Consider the following 9,826-nt stretch of genomic DNA (forward strand, 5'->3'; position numbering starts at 1 on the left):
ACCTAATATTTTTACCTGAACTACAGTTAAGTCTTTCAGAGCAAGACACAAAACTCAGAAATTATCAAGGAAAATACTGATAGAGTTTATTACATAAACATTTTAAATCTGTACATTAAAAATATATAAAAAAGCCAAGTAACCACTGTAAGAAACTTCATAACATTTGTAACAAAGAGTTAATGTGGCGAACACGTACAGAGTTCCTTTACAAATCAATAGAAACAACACAATAGAAAAACAGTCAAAGGATAATATAGACACATACCTAATGACTAGATAAATACGAATTTAATGATTGTTTTTATATTTTGACCAACTGAATGACAAAAATTAAGAGGTTAATAACATCCGATATTGTTGAAGATGTGGAAAAAATGAACACTTTCATACATATTGGTGGGAGTATAAATTGTTCAGCCCTTATGGAAGAAAATGAAGTGCTATTTACCCAACTTTTAAATGCATGCAGCCTCTGATTTAGCAATTTCCTTCCAAGAGTCTAACTTATAAAACTATTTGCACAATGCACAAAGGTATGAATTCACTGCAGCACTGTTTAAAATGGTTTTTAAAACTCTTGGAGGGCCGGCTGAGTGGCTCACTTGGTTAAGAGCTCGCTTGGGAGCACCAGCTCTGAGCAGCAGNGTGGGCCTCAGACCTCCTCTGCAGCGTAGCTGGCTCGGATGTGGAAGCTGCCCAGCTCCTGGTGGTTGTCGTCCTGATTGTAAAGGTCCTTCAGCGTCTCTAGCTCCTGATGTTTACAAAACTGAGGCCAGGGCAGGCAGGCAGTCAGCAAGGCCAACTCAGGGGCTCGGGAGGCTCCAGCCCCACCCCTGCCAACCGCACACACCTGCCGGTACAAACTCAGGGCCATGGGCTGGTTGCGAAGGGTCATGAAAAAATCTCCTCGGTTGAGCTCGTTCTTCAGGTGCAGCAACACTGTGAACACTACGGGACAATCAAGTGGGGTGGGGACTGTAACCTGGTCCCTCGCTTAGCCCGGGGCCCCAGCCTTGGCCTCACCCAAATCCTGCTCACCCAGGTCAGTGTCCCCGCTCTCAATGGCCTTGCTCAGTGCCAGTTTGCTCCTTTTCATCTTTAGAAGAAGGGGTACCTGCTCCCCAGAGCGTGGCTCATACTCCAACAGCTGTGGGGTGGGGAGGAAGGCACAGAGAGAAGGAGCTGGCCGGGGGACCTCGAATACCCACGTCAGAGCATCTGGGGAGGACTGGGAGCCCACACCTTGATGGCCAGTTCTGTGCGGCCACAGCCATAGGCCCGTGCAGCAATGTCGGAGTAAGAGACACCAGGCGTGTCCCCCAGCTTCTGGTTAATGGCCCGAGCAACATCCTCATCGGACACGTCCTTTTGTTGCACCTGCGGAGGGAAGGGGTGTCATACACACCTGGATCTCACCCCTCTGCCCTCGATCAGGACCTGACCCTTCAGTACACTTCATATTTCCTACACCTCACCAGGGTCTGGACCCTGTCCTACACCCTCACCTTGTAGCAGGCCCAGTGGGCCAGGATCCTGCTGACACCCTGCACTTCAGGAAGGCGCAGGTACTCACATATCTGGATGGCCAGGGGGTAAAGCCTCCGCAACACAAGCCTGGCAGGCAAGGGGGATAAAGGGTACAGGGGTGAGGTGGGATAGAGAGGGCAGAGCAGCCCCAACCTGTAACTCAGGGCTCCCAGATCCCAAAGAAATAGGTCAGGAGCAGTGACTACAAGATCCCACCAGGGGCTGTAATGCTCGCCCACCTAGAGCCCTCCTCCTAGCACCCTTGAGCTTGCTGTACCTGTCCAGCAGCACCTGGATGGTGAGCTGTTTGTATCTGCATTTAAGTCAGTTAAGGATCCAGCTGGGGAATAAGTCCTATTAGCCAAAGACCTCTGGCGGCATCTGCAGCCCCTTCCCCTGCCACCCCTGGCTGTGAACACGCTTCCAGAATGCTTGGGGATACTGGCTATAGGTGAGAGGGATCCCGATGTGATAGTCCCGAACGGCATTGAGCACACGCAGGTCTTGACACATGCGCACGAAGCTGTCAGGTGGAAATCTGTCCAGGAAACACTTTCCAAAGGAGGCCGCCTGAGAAGAACCAGAGGGCAATGGAGGAGAGCTTCTCCCCTGACAGCCCACCCCTGCCCAGCGCCCCTCCCCTCAGCTCTGCCACCCTGGCCAACCCTGAGCAGACTCTTTTGCATGTCCGGTTGGTGCTCGTGTCCTGCAGCCTCAATGCACTGCTGTACGGCCTGGGTCAGCTGCCCCAGCTCCTGGATCTCTCGCAGGTACTCATCCGCCTTCTGGCTCTCTTTCTGGGGGTAAAGAGAGGAGACGGTGTCAGGAATATGGCATCATGATGGAGAACACCCCCAATATCTGACCCTTAGCCCCTCTGGGCTATGGTTCAAATGAGCTGGTTTGAAAGGGCTGCAGAGGCCAGACCCCAAACCCCCTCAGCTCACTCAGTCCACCCGAGGTGCTCACAAACCCCCCCTTATCAGCCCACAGTTGCCTAGGAGAAGCCCTGAGACCTCTCGATAGTAGCCCTGACTTGTGCCTGGGCTGGGGGCTCCCTGCTCCTCCTCGTCACCACGGAGGACCCCATGTCATTTTAGTCCACCTGACCTTGCCCTCCCCAGCCCAGCCTAGTTATCTTGCCTAGACACCTCTCTTCACAGGTGGTACCTGGCTGTGCCCACCCATGCCCAAGCAGGGATGGGGGCTGGGCCAATCAGGGGAAGGGGAAGGAGGAGAGCATCCTGGGGCCTGGTGAGAAGCCCAGGGCTTTACCTCATACTCCTTCTGGGCCTCCAACAGCAGTGCTCCAGGGGCCATCGAGGCAATTTTGAAGATCTCTTCACTGGCCACTGGGGAAGGGAGATGGTGAGTGGGGTAGGAGGGCAGGGAACTCTCAGCTCCACCTCAATGCCTCAATGCCCTGATCCTGCTCTGGGGCGCTCGCCCACTAGCGGCAGTGCCTAGGATCCCCTCCCCTGGGTCACGTGGTGCTCTTGTGAGGGCCTCACCTGGAACCTCGTGCAGGAACTCGTGGGTGCTGCGGGAGAAGATGCGGACTCCGTCCAGCTCAGGTACCAAGTAGGAGTCCTCATCCAGCACAAATCTGAGCTTGGTCAAGGTTTCCAAAAGCACCCACTCAACCAAGAAATTGAGTCGCCCACATGGGCAGGGTGAGGGCGACCCCCTCTACTCTTCCCTCCCAACCCCACAGCCAGTCCTCCAAGGATATTGGATGCTCTCAGGTGCATCGCCCACCACCATTAGCCGCCTCTCCCAGGCCACCACAACAGCTCTCTCCTTGCTGCGAGGACGGCTGCACCTGTGGGCAGCACCACACATACATGTCTGAGACATACATGGCATGCTGGGCCCACAGCCAGGTCTCCCACATCACAGCCTATATCACTGTGCCTTGGGACAGCCTTACACATGCTTCCTGCTCCTTATCTCATTCCTCTGACTAACTTGTCTGCTTCCGTCTTACCCTGTGCTGTCAGTTCCTGGGGGCATCTGGGGCCCACAGGGGGGCAGGGGTTTCCCTCAAGTGTGCACTGGCAGAGAAGATAAGATGCAAGCTCCACTTGGCATGGCCAGTAGACAGGATAAATCAAGGTATCCCAGTAAACAAGGCTATGTCCCCCCACCCCCACCCCCAGCATAACACCCTCAATCTCACCAGACCATCTGCTTCGGAGGGGCCCGGATATTGCAGTTGAACTCACACAACTTCTCCTGAAAAGGTGCAGGGAAAGGTCACAACCGTGTCCCAGCAGTCAGGTTGAGAAGCCCCTCCCCTACCCCCATCAGATCTTCCCTGTGTTGTCCCAGGATCACACCTTGAGTGAAGCTGTCCCCATCCAGATATAGCCTGTGTCTGTGAAGAGTGCCAGGTGTCGGTAGGTGAAGGAGACAGCCATCTGCAGGAAGCTGCTCACTCCTGGAGCCAGGCCAGGGGGCGTCTGGGGCAGAGCCGGGGAGGACATCAGAGATAGTGACTTCTCGGAGCCTCCCTCACCCAGTCCCTCCATTTCACTCCCACTCAGGCCCTTACCACTGCAGAGCAGGCTGCATGGTCCAGGAGGTAAAGATCAGGCCCCACAGCCAGAAGAATGTGTGCCACTCGGTCCTGGCACAGTGTGGTCCAGCACGACGGTGCGCTCTGCAAACCTGTGGTCACAGAAGAGGACACCCTCAGGATGACCAGAGCCCACAGCCTCTACCTCTGTTGATCCCACAGTCTGGAAGCTCATCTGTGGGCACTGAATGGCTGTCTCGGGGGTATCAGCGCTCACCTGGCACTTCTGGCATTCGGCGAAGTTTGAGGTCGCCCACATTGGCACTGAGGGTAAAGCGGTGGGCCCCCGTGAGGATGGCCACTCCGGAACCAAACTCAGTATGGAAGATCCGGGCATCTAGAACCCGGTTCTGGAGTACCTCCTGGGGAGAGGGGAAAGTGGAGAGGGGCCTTAAAGAAGCCACAGGGTCACAGGCTCCATCGCTTTCCCCCAGCCTCCTGAGGCCCCTACATTGCCCATGCTGAAGTGTCTCCGGAAGTCACCATGAAGCCCATAAACCAGTACTACACCGTCTTCCTGCACGCAGAGCAGCTCCTCTTCAGCTGACCAGCCCAGGGACACCACGGGGCCACTCTTCCACTGCAGAGGAGAGGAAGTTCCTGAGGCTGTCTAGGGATGCGCAAGCCCTGCCCAGCCCCCAGCCCCAGCTCCGGGGTGGGCCAGGGTGCTCACCAGCAGACTGGCCAGAGGCATGCCAGAAGCAGAATAGATCTCAAGCACTGGCCGTACACTGGCAGGCTTCTCCTTCCGCCAGGGGTTCCTCAGCAGTGCTGCGGTTTGAGAAGAAACCTCCTGTCTTAGCTCACCATACCTACCCCATGTGAAGCAGGCCTCATGAAGTAGCTCCTCAGACCGGCTCCATATGAAGTGGGCCTCATGAGAATCAGAATTAAAAGCATCTCAATGTGGATGGAGGGGTAGGGGTAGGGTGGCATATGCCAGCAAGAACGAGCCGACAGCAAGACCCCCAGGAATCAAGGACCTTGAGTTCATCCCATGGTCCCAGAGCATGCAGTGGCAGAGGGCTGACATACCAATGGGGCCCCCATAGGGTGCAGCAGCCACCAGGCAGTCCCTGAGTTCCTCCTTCAGGTCCCAGTCCATGCTGTATAGCTCATATTTCCTGTGCACACAGAGGCGAACAGAAATTAGCCTCCTGGTGTCCCTGCATCCGAATGGAGTGAGTCCCAGAGGAACCCCTAATGCCTCCACTTCTCCACAGGAAAGTTGAGGAGGCCTAGGGCCGGTTACGGGGGTGATGACTAGAAACAGCCACATACATGCTGTTGGCAGGGAAGGATGTGGTTCTTGGGGCAAGTGAGCAAAGATAGCAGGAGCTTGTGGGATACGCAGGCTGCGTGGCCAATATCCAGAGCACAAAATGAGGTAGCACCAGCTGAGGTGGCTGGCTGGGGCCTACATTAGCGGGAAATAAAACCCACCAAGAGGGTCTCTCAGGGTAGGTAGCCTTTCTTCTACTTCTGGTTCTTAGCACTGAATCAGATTGTGGGCTTCATACCCAGGGGTCCTGCTCATCACTAGTTAATAAAGAACTCATTTCCCCAGGTACTGAGTAGGCAGTGCCTGAAAGAAATCCAAGAGGAGCTCTTCAGCGAGCCCAGAGTTGGCGAGAGGATCCTCGGTTAGAGATGGCAATCTGAACGCTTGGCTTACGGGAGGTAACTGAAATCACAAGCCGGCACGAGGTGACTGCAATCTGAGATGTGCATGGAGAGTGTTTGCTGCATGAGAAGATGGAGTACGAGGCTTGAGACACGCCATCATTTAATGGTTGGAGGTGGGAAGGGGCGACAGAGAAGGAGTAGGCACTACTCCAGGACGCCACGAAAAAACAGTGTTTAAAAAGGAGGGTGTTTTGGCTGGCACTGTTTCAGGAGCCTTCCCATTAAAAATCAGGAAGATGTCCACCATCACCTTCTATTTCGCATCCTTCTTGGGGTTCTAGCCAAAATAATTTCAGAAAAAAATAAAAGAGAGCTTTCTATTTTGGAGAAGGCGTGAGATTGCTACTATTTACAAATAATGTGATTGTCTACTTAGAAAATCCAAAGCAGTCTATCAACAATGAATAAAAGAACTCAGCTAGTGAGCAAGAATCAATATATTTTCTATACCAATTAATTTTCTACACCATAGCAAGAACCAATTAGAAACATAACTTTAGAAAAATCCTAATCATGATAGCAATAAAACTATAAGATGCTCAAGAATAAATCTAATATAAATGTTTATAAAATCAAATCAAAGTTTACTCAAGGATATAGAAGACATGGACAAATATTCCAAAATGATCTATAAATGCACAAGAATTCCAATAAAAATCACCCCCAGTTTTTGGGGGGAGGGAAGAACAGATTGATTCTACAGTTATCTGGGGTAAAAAAATAAATAATCTGAAAGAGAAAATACTGGAAGATATTTAAGAAACTCTGAAAATATGAGAACATGAATATATATATATATGTGTGTGTGTGTGTATATATATATATATATATATATATATATATATATATATATATATGTATCTCACAAACAATATACTATATAAAACTAAAGTTATTTATAACTGTTGTTTTGGCATAGATAAGTAAATAGATCAATGGAAGAGAACAGAATCTAGAAAAAGACCAGAGAATTGAGCATTTAATAAAGTTGGCATTTTCAAATTGGTGCAAATTGATAATTGAAATGAGACAATGGGCCATATGGGAAGAATCACAATAAACACTATTTCATTACTTAATCTCTACAATGACATATTTCCCAGATGGAATTCAAAATTTAAATGTTAAAAAAAAAAATCCACATCAGAAAAAAATCTTGGGTATTTTAACAAAATTAAAGTCGAAACGGGCCGGCTGAGTGGCTCAGTTGATTAAGACTTGGCTTAAGAGCGCAAGCTCTGAGCAATAGGGCCGCCGGTTCAATTCCCACATGGGCCAGTGATGCTGNGAAAACAAAAAGATATTTACATTACGATTCATAACAGTAGCAAAATTACAGTTATAGAGTAGCAACGAAAATAATTTTATGGTTAGGGGTCACCACAACATGAGGAACTGTATTAAGGGGTTGCGGCATTAGGAAGGTTGAGAACCGCTGTTCTAGACTAAGGGGGTAACAAGAGGAAAAGGTAATGCCCTCAGTGTTGGGTGGGGGTGGTGGGACACAAAGACAAGGTGTATGGGAGAGCAACCTGAGGGCTAGAGATGGGTTAACTGGAGGGCCAAGGTGTTCCTACTGACGGGATGAAGCCTCCACTGGGGTGGAGCCAGGGATCTCGTTTGCTGTTCTTCCTTGGCGGAATTGCCAAAAGAATTCCGTCCTTTTCTCTTCAGCCCAGAGACCACTTAGGAATTGCTCACCACATTCAGTGGGCGGGGACTCCAAATGCTCCTCCTCCAACCCCTACAACATGCCTCTCATTAGTCCTTCAACTCACAGTGGTGCAAACCAGCGGCCTTGCTCAGGCTCCCCTGCTCACAGAGGGCCCCAGTTATGTTCCAGCTCTAAATCATCCCTCCTCTGTCACCACAACAGCCAAGGAGAAGCTAGCTCTAAGATCCCCAAATGCCCAACATGGTTTCAAATCCATTTTGCCACATATTCACTGTTACCAAACTTCCCCAGTCCTCAATTTCCAATTCTGTAAAATGCGGTGAGGTTACCTATCTCACAGGGCTGGCGTGTGGAATAAATGAAATGGTAAAATGTTTAGTATGTTTCTTGTGTTATGTGTGTGTATAATGTTTTTCAGTATGGTTCTTGAGTTGTTGCTTACGTTTTATGCCATCTCTCCCCATGATCTTTCTAGGGGCTGACAGCTTGAAGGACTTTTCTTGGTAACTGTGCAGAGGGTTAGGTCTCTTGTAAATATAGCTGGAGAAGCTCATCCTCCAGACCCCACAAAAACACATGGAGTTTTGCTGAGGTGTTTGGATGGTTCTGCCTCCAGCTAGCTTTTGCTTAGGCGGGACTGCATAAGACAAGCACCCTAAAATGTTCCAACTTTATTTACAACCAGACCCTTGGCTCCCTTCCCACCCCAGTTCTTTAGCTCTGGGGAAGGAACTGGATAAGCAGCGACACTTCTGCCAAGCCCAGGACTCGAGGAGATGTGTAGGGTGGGCTCCTCACTTCTTCTGGGCTTGTGCCCTGGCCCGCTGAATCTTGTCGGCCGTGGCTCCGTCTGTGGCTCCGGTGCAGTGGGACAATACAAGGCTCAGCTCTGTCTCATTCCGGCGCTCAATGGCCACATCTGCAGCCTGAGCCATATCCCTGTGGTTTGAGCAGGAAGGGAGATGTGTTGGACTGACCAAGAGCACAAACCATGCCCCTCGTTAGTCTACCGGCTCAGTCCCTCCCCCCTCGCCCCACCCCCAGCATCCACAGGGCTCTCAGCCGACGCACCCAACGAGAAGCAAGGCCTTGACCTTCTGCTCTGGACCCACACGGGCAGCATACTTCTTGGCCTCATATTTGTTGTGTTGCTTCATGCAGATCTCCACAAAGGGCTTAGAGAGGGAGGGGATGGAGGGAGAAGATAAGGCAGAGCCTTCTTGTCTCTCTTACGAGCAAAAGCCTACTGGATACATTGTACCTGTATATTTTATATACCCTTCAGTGTATATAATTCTCCCATCCCTGCCCTGACACACACCTATAAGAGGTGTGATCTCAACATTCTCAGGGCAGAAACAACCTAAACCAAAGATCTGTTAGAGCCTTGAGACCAACTATTTCCATGCGTTCACGCCATCATCCACTGCCACCCCCTCGCAACAGGCGTTTCCTGCCCTTTCAGGGCCTGCGTTTTCTCTCATGGCTGCCCCACCTACCCACCACATCTCTAAACCAACTGCCACAGAAAACAAGCCCCCTCAATATCCTCCACTGCCTTGCAGATGTGCTTTCCCTGTCCCCCTCCACCTCCACTCAAACAGGACTTTTCCTCAGGCACGTGGGGTCCCCCTGTGGTCCTCCTGGGGGAAAGCAGGCCTACTCGGGCCCATTCTCTTGTGTACCTGGCCCACAAATGTGCACACACAGGAAGCACCCACGAACTATTTTGAACAAATGTATGAATAAGTCATTGGCCTATCTCCGGGCCGGGTCCTTTCCCCAGGACTACCCTCCCTGGTAGTGGGGTGGGAGAAGGGCCCCTGCCTCACCAGGTAGCCAATGGGCGACTTCTTGCTCTTAGAAAACTTCTCCAGCTCCTCCCAGTCTTCCAGATCTGCGAGGGCCGTCAGTTTCAGCCACCAGAGCCTGTGGGGAAAGCTGGGCTTAGAGGTGCTACAGGAAGGGCAGGGGTCCTAGGACCTAAACGCAGCCGGGGCCTCACCTACCTCTTGTCCGGGATGCGGAAGTCACGCGCCAGCTGCTCCGCCCGCTTGTTGTGGCCGCCAAGGATAAGGGTGGTGACCGTGTCGTGTAGAGACAGGTCTAGGAACTGACTCCCCAGCTCATCTTCTAGGCGGCGCTGCAGGCGTAGGAGCCTCATTTGATCCTCTGTGGCCTAGGGACAGGGATAAGGCAGGATAAGGATGAGAGGGACAAGGAGAGGAGACTGGGAGGGGAAATAAGGGCGTTCTTAGAAAGAGTGGGCCAAACCTTGGCTGCAAACTCATTCTTGGCCTTGTAGAAGGCGTCGACTGCCGTCTGCAGGGCTGCGACTCGCCCCTCAATACGCTACA

At 51.5% G+C, this 9,826-nt stretch overlaps 1 protein-coding gene across 3 annotated transcripts in view; it reads right to left on the reverse strand.

Annotated features, from left to right (window-relative positions):
* Nucleotides 1-654: 654 nt before the first annotated feature.
* Nucleotides 655-9,826, reverse strand: part of VPS16 (VPS16 core subunit of CORVET and HOPS complexes) — a 31,036-nt gene continuing 21,864 nt past the window's right edge. The window contains exons 2-19 of one of the 3 annotated variants that reach the window (XM_019645717.1): nucleotides 5,144-5,232; nucleotides 4,782-4,879; nucleotides 4,560-4,688; nucleotides 4,326-4,470; nucleotides 4,085-4,200; nucleotides 3,870-3,992; nucleotides 3,710-3,765; nucleotides 3,261-3,352; nucleotides 3,042-3,134; nucleotides 2,806-2,882; nucleotides 2,196-2,327; nucleotides 1,973-2,100; nucleotides 1,808-1,843; nucleotides 1,509-1,617; nucleotides 1,246-1,380; nucleotides 1,042-1,150; nucleotides 854-951; nucleotides 655-769 (exon numbers count right to left, since the gene is read on the reverse strand). In XM_019645717.1, the coding sequence (XP_019501262.1) occupies nucleotides 656-769; nucleotides 854-951; nucleotides 1,042-1,150; nucleotides 1,246-1,380; nucleotides 1,509-1,617; nucleotides 1,808-1,843; nucleotides 1,973-2,100; nucleotides 2,196-2,327; nucleotides 2,806-2,882; nucleotides 3,042-3,134; nucleotides 3,261-3,352; nucleotides 3,710-3,765; nucleotides 3,870-3,992; nucleotides 4,085-4,200; nucleotides 4,326-4,470; nucleotides 4,560-4,688; nucleotides 4,782-4,879; nucleotides 5,144-5,232 (1,879 nt within the window). In that variant the 3' untranslated portion in view covers nucleotide 655. Of the gene's footprint in view, nucleotides 770-853; nucleotides 952-1,041; nucleotides 1,381-1,508; nucleotides 1,618-1,807; nucleotides 1,844-1,972; nucleotides 2,101-2,195; nucleotides 2,328-2,805; nucleotides 2,883-3,041; nucleotides 3,137-3,260; nucleotides 3,353-3,709; nucleotides 3,766-3,869; nucleotides 3,993-4,084; nucleotides 4,201-4,325; nucleotides 4,471-4,559; nucleotides 4,689-4,781; nucleotides 4,880-5,143; nucleotides 5,233-9,826 lie in introns of those variants that run through there. The other 2 variants (XR_002124391.1, XM_019645718.1) reach the window with 2 other exon arrangements.

Source organism: Hipposideros armiger, unplaced genomic scaffold (genome assembly GCF_001890085.2).
Source record: "Hipposideros armiger isolate ML-2016 unplaced genomic scaffold, ASM189008v1 scaffold_94, whole genome shotgun sequence".
Classification (NCBI taxonomy): Eukaryota; Metazoa; Chordata; class Mammalia; order Chiroptera; family Hipposideridae; genus Hipposideros; species Hipposideros armiger.